General features: G+C 33.2%; 1 protein-coding gene across 9 annotated transcripts in view; it reads left to right on the top strand.

The window, feature by feature from the left end:
* DMD (dystrophin) overlaps positions 1-14,326 on the top strand; it is a 1,234,381-nt gene that overhangs the window by 448,333 nt on the left and 771,722 nt on the right. For all 9 annotated transcript variants that reach the window (XM_084305928.1, XM_084305932.1, XM_084305933.1 and 6 more), the window contains 2 exons: positions 9,002-9,190; positions 9,564-9,745. In XM_084305928.1, the coding sequence (XP_084162054.1) occupies positions 9,002-9,190; positions 9,564-9,745 (371 nt within the window). The remainder of the gene's footprint in view (positions 1-9,001; positions 9,191-9,563; positions 9,746-14,326) is intronic.

Raw genomic sequence — 14,326 nt, 5'->3', positions numbered from 1 at the left:
ATGTTTTTTTCATCAATTATGCTGTTTCCAGAAATTACCAATACTGGATATATAGGAATAAGAAAAGAAGTATGACTAGTTACCTGTATTGAAGTATCAGTATATTCTCACTTAACCTCCACTGCTTTGTGGCTCAGAAATTTCTTGAGCCACAGATGGTATCTTAATGTTTATATCCTCAGTACATTTTTATTCCATTTTTCTATCCAGATGCTTGTCTTTGTAAACATTTAGCTGAGTTTTTATGTAGTTTTCAGTACATCTAGAAATACTTGAATGTTCCTGTTTTTATTATATATTAAAATTATTTGTAATAAATTCTATATTGTTGTAGAATTTATAAACCTTCTGCATTCAGAAGAGGAAAAAGCTCCTTTGTGAGGTGAATAGTTATCACTTTCTCTCATTTTCAGCTTTTGATTTATTATTCAGAACATGTTGAGACAAGCAAGGTAGTCATACAACAGAATTTGAAAGAAATATTAAATCACTTAAGCCTCTCCTGTAACACCATTTTTTGTTAGCTTTTAACTTTAAATTGAAAATGCATTCTTTGGAGTGATTTCTCCTGAAGTCGGACAGCCTCTTTAGTTTTAATATAAGCTAAAAATACATTTAGGGAAAGTAAAACACATAAGAGCCGTGAGCTTAGAATTCAGCCTATTCAAGCAAATTTGACTATTTAAGATTTTAGATGACTTTACAAAACCAACTTTTTAAATAAAGTCTCCCAACTATAATAACACAATATTAAATACTTTGAAATCTCCTAGCCTCCACCCGCAACTTCACAGAAACTAATTAGTATGTCTACTAATTGGCTCTTGTCCCAAACATTTCTCAAAAGAGTTGTATTATAGATGTATCATTTTGTGGTTAATTGCTCTTGCTATTGATGCTTTTTGATACTGTACTGTGTAAAAAGACTATATAAAAAGAGTTTTGGAGTTAAATAATCTTATTCTGAAGACTAGATGTTCTTCAATGAAGATTCTAAAGAGAGCTATCATGGCTTAGAAGCTCAAAATAACAGCAGAATTGGTTGTTGGATACAGTGAATAAAAGAAGCTGAAAAATGGTCTTTATTTCCATGTAAAAAACAGTATCAATTATAGCTTTGATATATCTGGGGTTATGTCTTAAGAAACGTATTTGCAAAACTTAATTAGTTTCTTTTGCTGGTTAAAATTTATAGATAATAAAGCTAAATGCAGTGCAGATCACAGGCTAATTAAGATTCATATGGTTTTGCACGTTTGCAAAGAATGCATGGTAAAATTTTCTGGTTGCAGATTATTTTATCTTCCAGCCTTTATACTTTGAAACTTCATGTTCCCTATATTCCTCTGTGACAGTGTATTCAGTAGTTTGGATTTTGAGCTCTGGAAGCAGATTGTTATGGGCAGTAGTACACTGGCATGAAAATTAATGCATTTTCAAACATCTATGTGTTCAATGCATTTATATATCTTAATATCATTTTTAAAATTAATGTAACTTCTGTGCTAAAATTCAGTAATAAGTTTAATTTTCTTCTTCTTCTGAAGATGGAAAAAATTGTCAACTTTTGGTAAAGTTAATGTATCTTAGTTTTGGATTTTGAGCTAAATAATTAGATTTGAGTTATAGCAACTTCACCAGTCATTTATTAGTGACATTTTCCTTTTCCACTAGCAGCTTTCTTACAGCACAAGTATTTTTTGTGAGATATACTGAGATTATCTATTTATGCATAAATATATTTTTAACAACTTCAGCACTAGAAGTATAGTTGATCAGATTTGATAATTAAAATTGCCCAAAGTTTCCTCATCTTTTTGAGGACTAATTGCATGATTTGTACATCTGATTATTATTTACAAATCCCATGGAAGTTTATAGTATTTGCAAGATTTGAAAAATGAACTCTAAGGCACAGCAGTCTTCATTGAAAGGTACCTTTGGTGGCCCATAATAAGCAATGCCTGGATCCATTGCATATGTGGCTCACAGTTTTGAAGATTACTTTTCTAAGTAAACACAACTGGAAATACAGTATTGTTCTTGTAAATAAAGGATTGAAATAGTATTTGACCAGAAAAATTTAGTACTATTTAAATTACCATTGCGTATTTCATTTTTTTCTTTTATGTTTAAATGCATGTACTTGTGTATAATTTCCGTTCTCAGTTATCAATATTTTTCATTCTGTAATTGTAAAATAAAAAAAATATATTAAAGCAATGACATGATATTATTATGATGTCATTATTATGATAATGACATAATCACATGATATGTGAGGGAACATGTTTCCATAATTTGCATTATATTTCCCTGGCAGATTTATTTAAAATCAGTGGAATATCCAGTGGTAGAACACCTAAAGACTCCAGAATGTTTGCCCCTTTCTTGTCTCTAAGTTCTTTTTAATAAGAACTGCCCCTTACAGTATATAAAATGATGAAGTCTAAAAAGAAATCTTATGTATACCTTTTTACTTCCACCATCCACTTCTTTAAATTAGTTGCTGTCTTGCATCTAAATTAACCTGGCATAAAGTGAATGCAAAATTTGTGTAGTAGCTATGAAATTTATATTTTCATATTTTTACATGTATATATTTTTACATGTATATACCTTACTAATTCCCGATTCTTGTTTGTTCTGTCTCCGTAGCTTGTTTCTCTTTAACTTGAATCTTATGTCTTTTTTTTTAATTTATTTCTCTTACATTACTTAAACAAACAAGTATGTAACCATATAATAAGACACTTCAAAAAAGCATATCCTGTAGCTTTTTTCTGGGCAATGCTTCCTACTGCATGCAGTCTTGTAACACTGCCAGTTCATGAGACCATGTAACTCTTCAAGTTCATAAAGTGTTTATAATGATCTAACTTTCCACAACTTCACCAAAATTTAATGGTTTTGAGGAAACATTATAGATCAGATGTGCTTTTCTCATGGTAAATTAAAAACTTCAGACAAAGCAGTTCTTCTGTTGCTGAAGAATGGGCTAGGGAGCAGTGAAATGGCTTTGTCTGTTATAAAATAGCTGTCTGTTTCTTGAAAAGCTCTTGTGCCTCAGTGTTCTTCAAGCTATTTTAAATTAAGGCAAGATCTCAAATTTAACCAAGTTATCAATCTCAGCAAACCATAGATTTGCCCATTTTCAGGGTATACTTAGGTTTTAACAGCTAACACTCTAGACACAGAGACATGATGCAAGAAATTGAGACCTGAGCACCAAAAACTAAGAACAGCTCCCCCAAAAATATGGGTTTGAACTGTAAGGTCAGTGATAGTAAATAGCTGACTAAGGGTAGTTTGAAGTATGTGGCTTAAAAAGGCCGCATCAGAAGCAATAACAGAGCTCAGAATTTGTGCGTTTTGCTGGTTTGTTTTTTCAATAAAAATCTTCCCAGCCAAACTATGCATTTCATGTAGCACTGGTAAGGGCTGGAAATTTTATGGATGTTTATTTGTTTGCTGTTTTTTGTTTGTGATTTCTTGGGATTTAAAAACCAAACAAACACAGACACACACACCAGGTTTACTTTCTAGTAAAGGAGTGCTAACTACCTAAAAGCAGAGAAATGGTAGAATTCAGGTTATTATCTTTATATCCTTCAGTGAATTGGATAAGCATGTTGTAAAAGGAAGTCTGAACTGTATGATAAAGGAGACTGCTGCCTTTGTGAACAGTGATTTGTTGCAGAAGTTAGAAGGTTAGAGAGAAAGCATCTCAAAGTCTACCTGAATTGCCCCCTACAGTATGGTCTTAATTTTCTGTAAAAGAATGAGATATGTGACTACTGACTCGTTCCCTTTCTCCCTTCCCTGGCTTTAGCTACATAACATAAATACACTGGTTGTATTTTCTATTCCATCTTGAAATCTTTGTCACGCAACTACAATGTACTATGATCACAGTTCAGATTTTCAGGTGGAATAATAAACACTAATGAATAAAATTACCTTAGTAATTAACATTATATTAACAAGTGATCTGGAAAATATATCTTAGTTTTATTGACAGAAATGACTGAGCAGTTCTAGCTGATATTATCTGTTAAGTAAACATAATCTTGTTTCTTGTAAAGAACATTTTAACCTGAACGGTTATAATTTTAAAATTTTTACATATGATTTTGTAATATGAAACCTGGAGGAACTGAATTGATAAGCAGTGATATCAGTCTCACCTGGTAGGCGTCATAGTTACAGGGTGAATAATGTATGCTTCTTTCTGAGGTTTTAATTCTACAAAGAGAGTTTTCAAAATTAATAAACTACATTAATTAAAAAAGAAATAGAAATAAAAAATAAAATTCTTTAACATTTGATGTCTCTGAATTTTAAAACTCTTAATGTCTAGAGCCAGATTCTACATCTCTTATGGTGAGACAGGCAGTTTTGGAAGGAAGAAATATATATATATTATATTTTTCTATATTATATATAGAAATTATGTTATGTACAGAGATGATATAATAAAGGCATAATATTTTATAATAATATAAGGCATTATATAATACTTATATATATTCTCTCTATATAAGATTTCTATACACAGTGCAGCACTCTTATTTATACTAAGTGCTTAATGTGAAACTACTTTCTAAAGCTGCCTAACTAATTTGTAAAACTCAGAAGCAGTCTTTTTGAACTAATGCAAACATTCTTCAAGAATCTGCAAGCATGTGTCCAGCCCTTTTCCTTCTTTTAGGAGCATAGTACAATGGTAGGTGAGGAACTCTCTCTCTCTTTGCTTTCTCACCCTGCAGCAGCTGGAAGCTCATCATTTAGACACTGAATTAATTTAGACAGCTACCAAGCATGCCTCATTTTTCCAAGCTTTTGAAGGTCAAAAGCTTTTTATTTTCTCTTCTTATACTTTAAAGCTTAAGAGTCCTTGAGGTCTTCCCCTTTGACAGGTCCCACCCCCCCAGCAGAAAACGGTGATGTATGTAAAAACTCACATTCCTATCTTTTCATCCAGATAAGATTCTTCTATGTGCAGCAGCAAAGAAGATATCCTAGAGGACAACCTTTGTGTCCAGAGTATTTTTGCCTTCTGGGTCAACCCCTGTAACAACTAGCCATTTCCATGCAAAAATGGCTAGCCAGTTTTCAAAATAACTTATGAGCTACTTGGATTACTGATTCTTAGCTGGATGTGAGACAGCCTTCATCAAATATCTGAATTGTTTAGGTTTTCTTTTCCCATAGCATGTGTACTCATGCTTGTGTTGTTACTCAATAGATTACTGTGTATAAACGAATGTGACATTTTGATTTGACTGCACCCAATCAGCTTTCTTTTGTGTAATAAATAAAGGATTTATTGGGAATACCTTTTGATTCATTGAGACTGCATGTATATTTGAGCAGCTTTTTTTCCAAAGTAATATATAGTAACAACAGTTTAATTGCAGCTTTAATTTCAGCAAACAGTTAATTTTCAGATTGTTTTTTATTCTCATAAAAATCATGGTTAGAAACAACCATCGCAGTTTATAATAGCTATCTCTAACAATAAGTCTATGGTTTTGTTCTCAATGCAGTATATGCAATACCATAGAATTTTTTTATTTTTTTTTTTAAGTGTTTGAGAAATTTTGAAAAGATGTCATATAAATTCAGAAATAAGGACATTGATTTGTCTACCATTATTTGTAAAATTCAGGGATCTCGTTGTTAGTGCTATAAGGATTATTTCAATATAGTGAAATATTCATTCTTGGTGCTGTAGAACATGCCATATTCAAATTTGGGTTGCAGTAATGGATGGAAATCTGTAACTGACTAATATATTGAAACACCTAACTTTTTTGTTTGCTTTTTATTACAAAGCATACGGCATAGGTATTAGGTCAGTAACTGTCCACTTCCAAGTGTGAATATTTAACATTGTGTTTGATATTCCGTTTACAGCTGAGCCAGCAAGAATCTCAGTTTATGACGAGAATCTTGCAGAAGGGATAGTAATTGGCTAGTACTTCTTTTGGTCTCATTTTGTGACATATAAATTAGAGGGGTCAATTTGTGATCAATGAATTTTATTAGATCATATTGAAACAGAGTAGGTTTCTCTCAGGTGTTGCAAAATAATGGTCAGTGATCACATACATGTAGCACAGTCTGAATTGCTTTGAGTAGGTATTTTGTGTTCCATATGTAGGACGGTTCCTTCACATAGCCAGCAGCACTGATGGAAGTTGTGACGTTATGCTATAACAGCAGATTTTAAAAATGTTTTTGGTTAAGTCAAAAGCAACCGTTGACTCTGAAGCATGTTTTTGATGCTTGTTGACTTTTTACAATGTGAATATTCTTTGCATATGTAGATGCGGATCAAGGTTGCCAGGCCATTACTTTCATCCTCCAGCTTGTTAACAGAGAATATGCTTAAAGATGGTGACAGAAGTTTAACAGAGTTTTCAAAGTGTGAAAACATGGGTTGGTTTTATCATTGAAATAATAAGGATGATCTGCTTAAATTAATTCAACAGTCCCATGGGGTCCTTGCCTATGTCACTGTCAAATTTGAACGGAAAAAACTCTGCGTGCTTAGTGCACTCTAGAGTAACAGTGTTACAAGCATTTCGGCTTCTGATGGCTATTCTCTGTTACTCTTTCTTATCCCCATAGAGGAAGAGAAGGTATAATGGTGCAGTGACTTTATTAGGTCTTAGCAGTTGAGAACTGTCTGTTATCCACAGATGAGTGTTTAAAAAAACTGTTTACGTTTCAAGTGCAGCTGATATCCATTTCTCTGTTCTGTCACTTCATGACTGACCCCAGCTCTCTGCAGTCAGTGATAGTGTAAGATCCGAGGGAAGGTGGAAAAACTGTTGTTCCCTCCCTATGCCAAATAAAGGTGTTGCTGATACTATTCTGCAACATCCTTTGCTTATACTTCCTTTAGCTCTTTTCCAATTTCCTTCTGTCAAAAAACTGTCCTTCTTGGAATGAGAGCATAGTTTGAGAGCATAGAACACCTGCCAAGAAGCTCTTTTGCTTTCCATTTATGTTAATGTTTTCTTTTCTTCTTTACATTTCTTAAAGTTTTATTAAAATGGTGCAGAAGTTAATCTTCACTATTTTGCCACTGAAGGTCATGAGTCCAGGATTTTTGATGCAATTCCATGCAGTTTTTATAACGTGAGAGAAAGCAGTGAAAAGTATGGGCAACATTACACTGAGTATTTTTTTGCAGAGAAGGAATTGTTAGCAGTGTTGGGTTAAACAGGTACCATGCATGAGATGACGTTCTATGTCAGATCTAATGGAAGAAGGATTTTCAGATGGAAAATTTTCAAACACTTAATGGAGATCACAGTAGATCCGTGCAATAGTCACATAGTCTTGCTCAGCTATTATGACTAATTTTAATTGTTTTTAAAGCATGTTATGTATGGATATATTCCAAGCATTAATGTTATAGAAAGAAGAGTAATTAACCTATGCAAAACCTGTGTACCATTTCCATAGTGAACTGGTACTTCAAAAAATTATCTTGCTGAATAAATGTAATGTGGTTAGGTAATTTCTTAACTAGATTGTATACTAGTTAAAATCTAGGCTTGCACACAGTACAAATGTTAATTTATGCAGGAGGAATGTGTGTTGAAATCGTCTGTGCTTCATTATTTATATTCCCATAGGACACTATTTTCTTTAAAACAAACTATGGAGTTCATCAACTTCCCAAGCCTGCTTTCCTGATGTAGCTTTATTTACTGAGCATTATTTTTCACACATAAATAGTGCTGAAGGTATGACTGGTGTTTTAGCTACTTTAACACATATACGACAGTGGGATAAACATAAATTGCATGTAATTATTAGATCTGTACAATTCAAAATGAATTTGTTATGAAGATCAAGACGGACAATTTCATTATAAGTTATCACATTACATCTGTTACACTTCTTTCTTTTGGTTCTGGTATTAAACTTTGACTTTGTGACCTAAACTACAGTGAAAGGCTTTAAAAGCTCTATCTAGTGTTATATTTGCACAATAATAGTGGTAGAGACAATTTTTTCTATTATATCATTAAAATTCCTCAATATCATTTTTGATAAAGTCATAAATATATTTTTACATGAAGGATTTAGGTTTTGTACTAAATAGCTAGCAAATTGATTAAACTTCTTCAGAACTTTTTGAGAAACATGAGCTAACACTTTCTGTATCAAGCCCCTCTTTCTGGCTTCTGTTTTATCCTAGTCTTTTAAGATTAGAGTAATCAGTAAATCCTTGCTATTGGTTTCTCTTGACTTTACCCAGTAGAATGTAAGTGTGATTTCTATACTTGTATGAGTCACTTGGCTTCTAAAAAATAAATGTGAGGGTGGCCTTTGAGGGAAAGAGAATTAACGGTAATGGATTTTTTGTTTGTTTTAAAAAGTTGTGATTTGGCATGAGATTTTTGGGCTTTTTTCAATTTTCCAGAATGCTTTCAACAAAATGGGTGTCCATGGATAGTTCAGGCCTAGCATTACTTGAACTGTAATGGGCTTTTTTTCTTCTTTTTCATATTGTGTTTTCCTTGGTTTCTTTGCAATGTCAGCATGCAATTTGCTGTTTTTTTTTGATGATATGATTTTACTAGCTGCTCTGGAAAATAAATTTCTCATAGTTCCAAGTGAAAATACTTCAATGAGAAACAGTACATGGGAAATGAAAAATGAGAGTATTTATTGAAAAACAGGTAAAACACCACTCTACAGTTACAATTTAAATATTGCAGCTATTCAGATTAGTTGCTACAAATGTTAAATTCCAAAGTAAAATATTTAATCTGAATTTAGTTATTTACTTCAATTTTAACCCATTTTGGTAAATTAGCAGAAATACTAATGTATAATCCCATTCATTCACCATCTGAATTTTTTGTTTGTTTTATAAAAAGCTGTTTTATTGTACAAGATAATTGGATTATCTTTATTCCTTTGCAGAACTTTCTGAGTAGGTACTATTTGCATTTCTCTTTTTGGTTTTGATCAGTTTTTAGAAACTGTTGAAGAAAGAACATTTACCACCACAGTAATGGGGTCCAAAATGGATCTTGACAACTACCAAACTGCTTTAGAAGAAGTACTCACATGGCTTCTCTCTGCTGAAGATGCACTACAAGCACAAGGAGATATATCCAATGATGTAGAAGTTGTTAAAGAACAGTTTCACACCCATGAGGTATGTGTTTATAATCTTTTGTTAATCATTTTCCTGTTTGGATCCCATAATAAATTATATATATATATGTATATATATGTGTATATATATATATACACGCATAAAATATATAATATATATTAATTATTTTAAATTTTTATTTGGAGAATTTAAAGGTAATATTGGAAACTGTACCATATGCAAATTGTGAAAGTGTTTATTTCTGTTTTATGTTACAAGGTTTGTGGAGGGTTATGAAACATTAAAATAAAAATAAATAAAGCAAATTTGAAAATAAGGTTTGGAAAGTGGTGAAATCAAAGATATTTCTCCAAAGCCTGTTCTTCCCTTCCAAAGAATCAAACTTAAAACAGGATTTTGTTTTTATTGTCAGGGTTTTATGATGGAATTAACAGCTCACCAAGGACGTGTTGGCAATGTTTTGCAAGTTGGAAGTCAACTGCTAACAATTGGAAAGCTTTCAGATGAGGAAGAAAATGAAATCCAAGAACAAATGAATCTACTTAATTCTCGATGGGAAAGTCTCAGGGTAGCAAGTATGGAAAAACAAAGCAAGTAAGTAATACAATAGGTAAAATAATATATATTGAGCTTGACTGGAACAATTCTGAACTTCAATAACAGCTGTGGCTTTCTTCCACTTCAGTGTGAACAAGACTCAGCCTTAGCTCTTTTCTTTTCTTTTCTTTCCTTTTTTTTTTTTTTTTTTTTTTAAACCAGAAATTTAATGTGTCATGACCCTGAAGCTTACGTGTTGCTTAGAGACCAGAAGCTGTACAGATCAGCAGCTATCAACAGCTTGGACACTAATAGTGTTTAAATGAAAATTTATATAACCTGTTCCACTTTTTTTCTGGTTATTTCAACAAGTATCACACAAAATTTAGCTACTATGGAGATAATCTTTTCAGAGATGCAAAAAGAAAATCAAAACAAATCTTTAAAACCTGTAAAATTTGATGCAATAAAAGCAGTAAATGGAAGGCTAGCTTTCCAGAAAATATTGTCATATGGGTTTATCTGAGGAAAAATTACAGGATCCAAGAAAAGTGCAATACCTGCAGCTTAAAGTAGAAAGACAATTAAAAGTAGAAAAATAAACTATTAATTAACTAATCTTTGAATTATTTTTAACATTTTAAAGTCTTATTTTGAAATTTTGATTTTTGTATTAATATCTAGTATAAGAAAGTCCATAAGGGTAAGACCTTGTGATTGTGCTACAGTGGAGTAATTTATTTTGCAAGATACAGAGTAGTTAACACAGGAAATTAATTGAAAGCGGCTTTATGTGTGTGTGCGTTGCATTCCTCCTGTCTTAAGAAACAGTTTGTTAGGTACCTCTGTTTCACATTCCTTTTCCTCAAACTTCTTTTTTCATGTGGAGTCTTAAATTCTGTCTGATATAATAACTAAGTTTCAAATTCATGGAACTTTGTTACACCTACTGATATTTCTGTATAAGGGAAGCAATGGTGAAGTTTACAACTATTATACTAAGCCAAATCCAGTGGAAATTTTAAAATTAATGGAACATCACTATTAGTTTCTTTATAGTCAAGAAGTGTTAATTACTGAAGGATATAGCTACACAGCAGAGACAAATAAATGCAGTGGCAAACAACCTGAGTCTGAGATCCCTGTTGGCTTCCTCTGGACTTTGAGCCAGACAGACTTCATTAAAATCTTTCTGCCAAGACCTTAATTTTTCTCTCAGAAATACCCAATGCACATATACTAAGCAAGAAACTCTTCTGTTTCTTCAGTGCACCTGGAGAGCAAGTCCTTTTGCAACTGTAATCTTTATAAAAAGGTGAACGTCTTTGTTAGTCAGGCCACTAGTCTAGGCCAACATCCTGACTGTAACAAAATAAGAAGCGATCAAATATTGGGCTGTATAAACTGTTAGAGATCAAATATTGGGCTGTATAAACTCATTGCTCTGGACACCACATATTGGGCTCTTGTAGTGAGTTTATGTAGCAAGGTTTTGTGAGTTTATGTAGCAGGGGGCTGCAGGGGTGGCTTCTGTGAGAAGACCCTAGCAGCTACTCCATGTTAGATAAGAGGATTCTTGTGGATTCTTCTGGATTCTTCTCACTGAAGCCACCCCTTGCAGCTCCCCGCTACCAAACCATTGCCACGTAAACCCACTACAGCTCTATGGACCATTACTCCCATTTACTACAGCATGTCTAGTGTATTATAAAGTTCTCTGTAGCACTTTCATGACATTGAATTGTTTTCCACTGAGGGAACTTCCTGAGAATGAAAGTAGTTGTGTGTATTTGGTAACCTGCCATTGATTTTTCTTCCATATATTTATTCAATATCTGCTTAGCCCTTTGTAAAGTGTGTGTACACTTTACAGCATCCTTTGGCAGTATATCACAAGCCTCTTACCTAGCTACTTTTTTTAGGAATGGCATGTTTTTATTGGTTTTAATTAGGTCACTGGTAGCTTAACTGATTCCTTGTAGTTAATATGTTGGAAGTGAGGATCTTTCCTTACTGTCTTTATAAATATCAACCTTTGATTATTTGTTTTGTTCTCTTGCTCTTCTTTGGGCTTTTTAAGTTTTACCTTTTCTTTTTGGAGTAAAAAGGGACTAGAAAGAATCATGCACAATATTTAAAGGCAAGCTATAATTTTGACAATTGCAAAACATTGTTTTGTTTTGTTTCATTCTAATATTTTCTTGGTAATTCCATCAGATTATATTTTTGTGGTTTTTATCCATTGATGACCTTGCATATCCTTGAGAGTCTGTAAAATTGTGGATGGACTTAGCTATTTCAGCCTAACTTCCTCCAGCTGAATTGTTTTCTAGGAGAGTAGAATCTATGGTACTTTGGTGTAGGCAGTTTTTATTTGCCATATTTTCATTGAAAACAACACTCATGGAGCAATCTCAACTCCATGTGTATGTAGTATTTTGTCTACTAAAATACACCCTTTGATACGAACTAGACAATTTACTTCTAGATGCAGCTATAGCTCAAGGAATCAAACAGTCTACTATGTTCTTAAACATGTTATATTTGGGGAATACAAAATCAGAAGAAGACATAAGAGCTTCAGAGAACGTTGTGTTACTATTTAAATTCTTATACAAAAAAATAAAACAAATGAAAAAAAAATAACACCACTGTGACGCATTTAATACAAATTTGGTTAGAGCAAGCGAAAATTTCTCAGGACTGATGTATTTAGAGATGGCCAATTTTTATCTATCAGGTCAAAACTCCGTTTCAAGCACCAGATGGAGGATTATGAATTTAAACAGCTTTCATATCACAATGTAATATATTTCTGGGTTATTATACTCAATTTAAACTTACAGAATCTATCTTGTACGTTGGTGTAGAGAATAATCTTCTGAGCACATTACTGTAATCTTGTCTTTAAGGCAACAGTGACATGCTTATCCAAACAGAGATGTGTTGGTTTTGGTTTTTGTTTTTTTTCTTTTGTGGCAATAAGAGCAGCAAGGCTGTCTGTCCTCTGTGGTAATAGCAATAGGAAACGTAGTGAAAAGTAGCCTGCACTACAGCACAGGGGAAACAGAAGCGAGTGATCAGCAAAGAGATTTAAAAAAAAAAAAAAAAAAAAAAAAAAAAAGTTACTAGTACCATAAAAGTGAAAGGGACTTAATATTTGAAAAATGATTAAGAGGTCAGAATATCAGAGTCATTTTAGAACACATCAGTGCAATCATTAAAAGTGGTACACATTGGATTTGCCATGTATTCACTCTGTATTGGAGCGTGTCCAGAGAAGACATACAAAGCTGGTGAAGGGTCTGGAACACAAGTACTGTGAGGAGTGGCTGAGGGAACTGGGATTGTTTAGTTTGGAGAAGAACAGGCTCGGGAGAGACCCTATTGCTCTCTACAACTATCTGAAAGGAAGATGTGGGGAGCTGGAGGTTGGCCTCTTCTCATAGATAACTAGTGACAGGACTAGAGGGAATGGCCTCAAGTTGTGCCAGGGGAGGTTCAGTTTGGAAATTAGGAGACATTTATTCTCAGAAAAAGTGGTCAGGCATTGGAATAGGCTGCCCAGGGAGGTGGTAGCCTCACCATCCCTGGGGAGGGATGTGTTGAAGGAGAGGTTGGATGTGGTGCTTAGTGGTTTAGTGGGTGACATTGGTGGTAGGGGGATGGTTGGACCAGATGATCCTGGAGGTCTTTTCCAACCTTAGTGATTCTATGGTTCTATATTTGACTCTTGCAGCAAGCAGTACATTAACATGCTGAAGGAAAACAGCCTGCTTTTTCATTTCTTCCTCCCACTCAAATAGGATTCTTTATAATAAAGCATCTCAGAGTGATAAATGAACCACTGGAGAGGAAAACTTAATGCAATTTACCACTTTATAGGGAATTCCACAACTATTAAAGCACATTCAGTTCAATGGAAAAGTGTTTTGTGTTTGAAAAGTATGAGAGCCATACTGTAAACAAAGATTACAATAAACTCTTGAGGTATATAAGTAAGTATTAAAATATTTATCAGATGTTTATAGAAGTAATTTGAAAACCAGAAAGAACCTGGAGAAATTGGAAAAAGAAAAAAAACATTCTGCCTAAGAATCAGACATGATTATTTTATGTATTTTATTTTCACATTTATGCTCCTTACTTCAGAATAGTAACAGTTTTCTTTATAATAAGTATTTACTTGGTCCTACCTATGTTGTTTGTTTACTTTTAAAATGAATTTACCAGATTTTCTATACTGCTTATTATTTCATTTATTGCTAAAACTTCGCTAAGATGAACCATTGTATTTAATATCTGTAATGCCTTGGTTTATAGAACATCGAGTAAGAGAATAAAATACACATTTGAAAATAAAGAAGGGATGGAGGTAGCTTGTGACCATAACTAAAATACTATTATAAAACAAGTTGTTATCGTGTTTTGTTGTTGTTGTTGTTTTCCAAAATCATTATTTCCTGAGGTGGCTCGTCTTGATGTTTGCCTGCAGTTTCTCCATTTTTCTGTATCCATGGCTCTGCAGTAGAACATATGTTACACGTTCATGTACTTCTCAGGACTCCCTTGTACACTGCTTCTACTCTTTCTATGTTTCCCAGACGATTTTTCACATTTCCTCTCTATGTATGTTCC

Source organism: Netta rufina (genome assembly GCF_964035555.1).
Source record: "Netta rufina genome assembly, chromosome: 1".
NCBI classification, from domain to species: Eukaryota; Metazoa; Chordata; class Aves; order Anseriformes; family Anatidae; genus Netta; species Netta rufina.
This window is presented reverse-complemented; position numbering and strand designations above follow the sequence as displayed.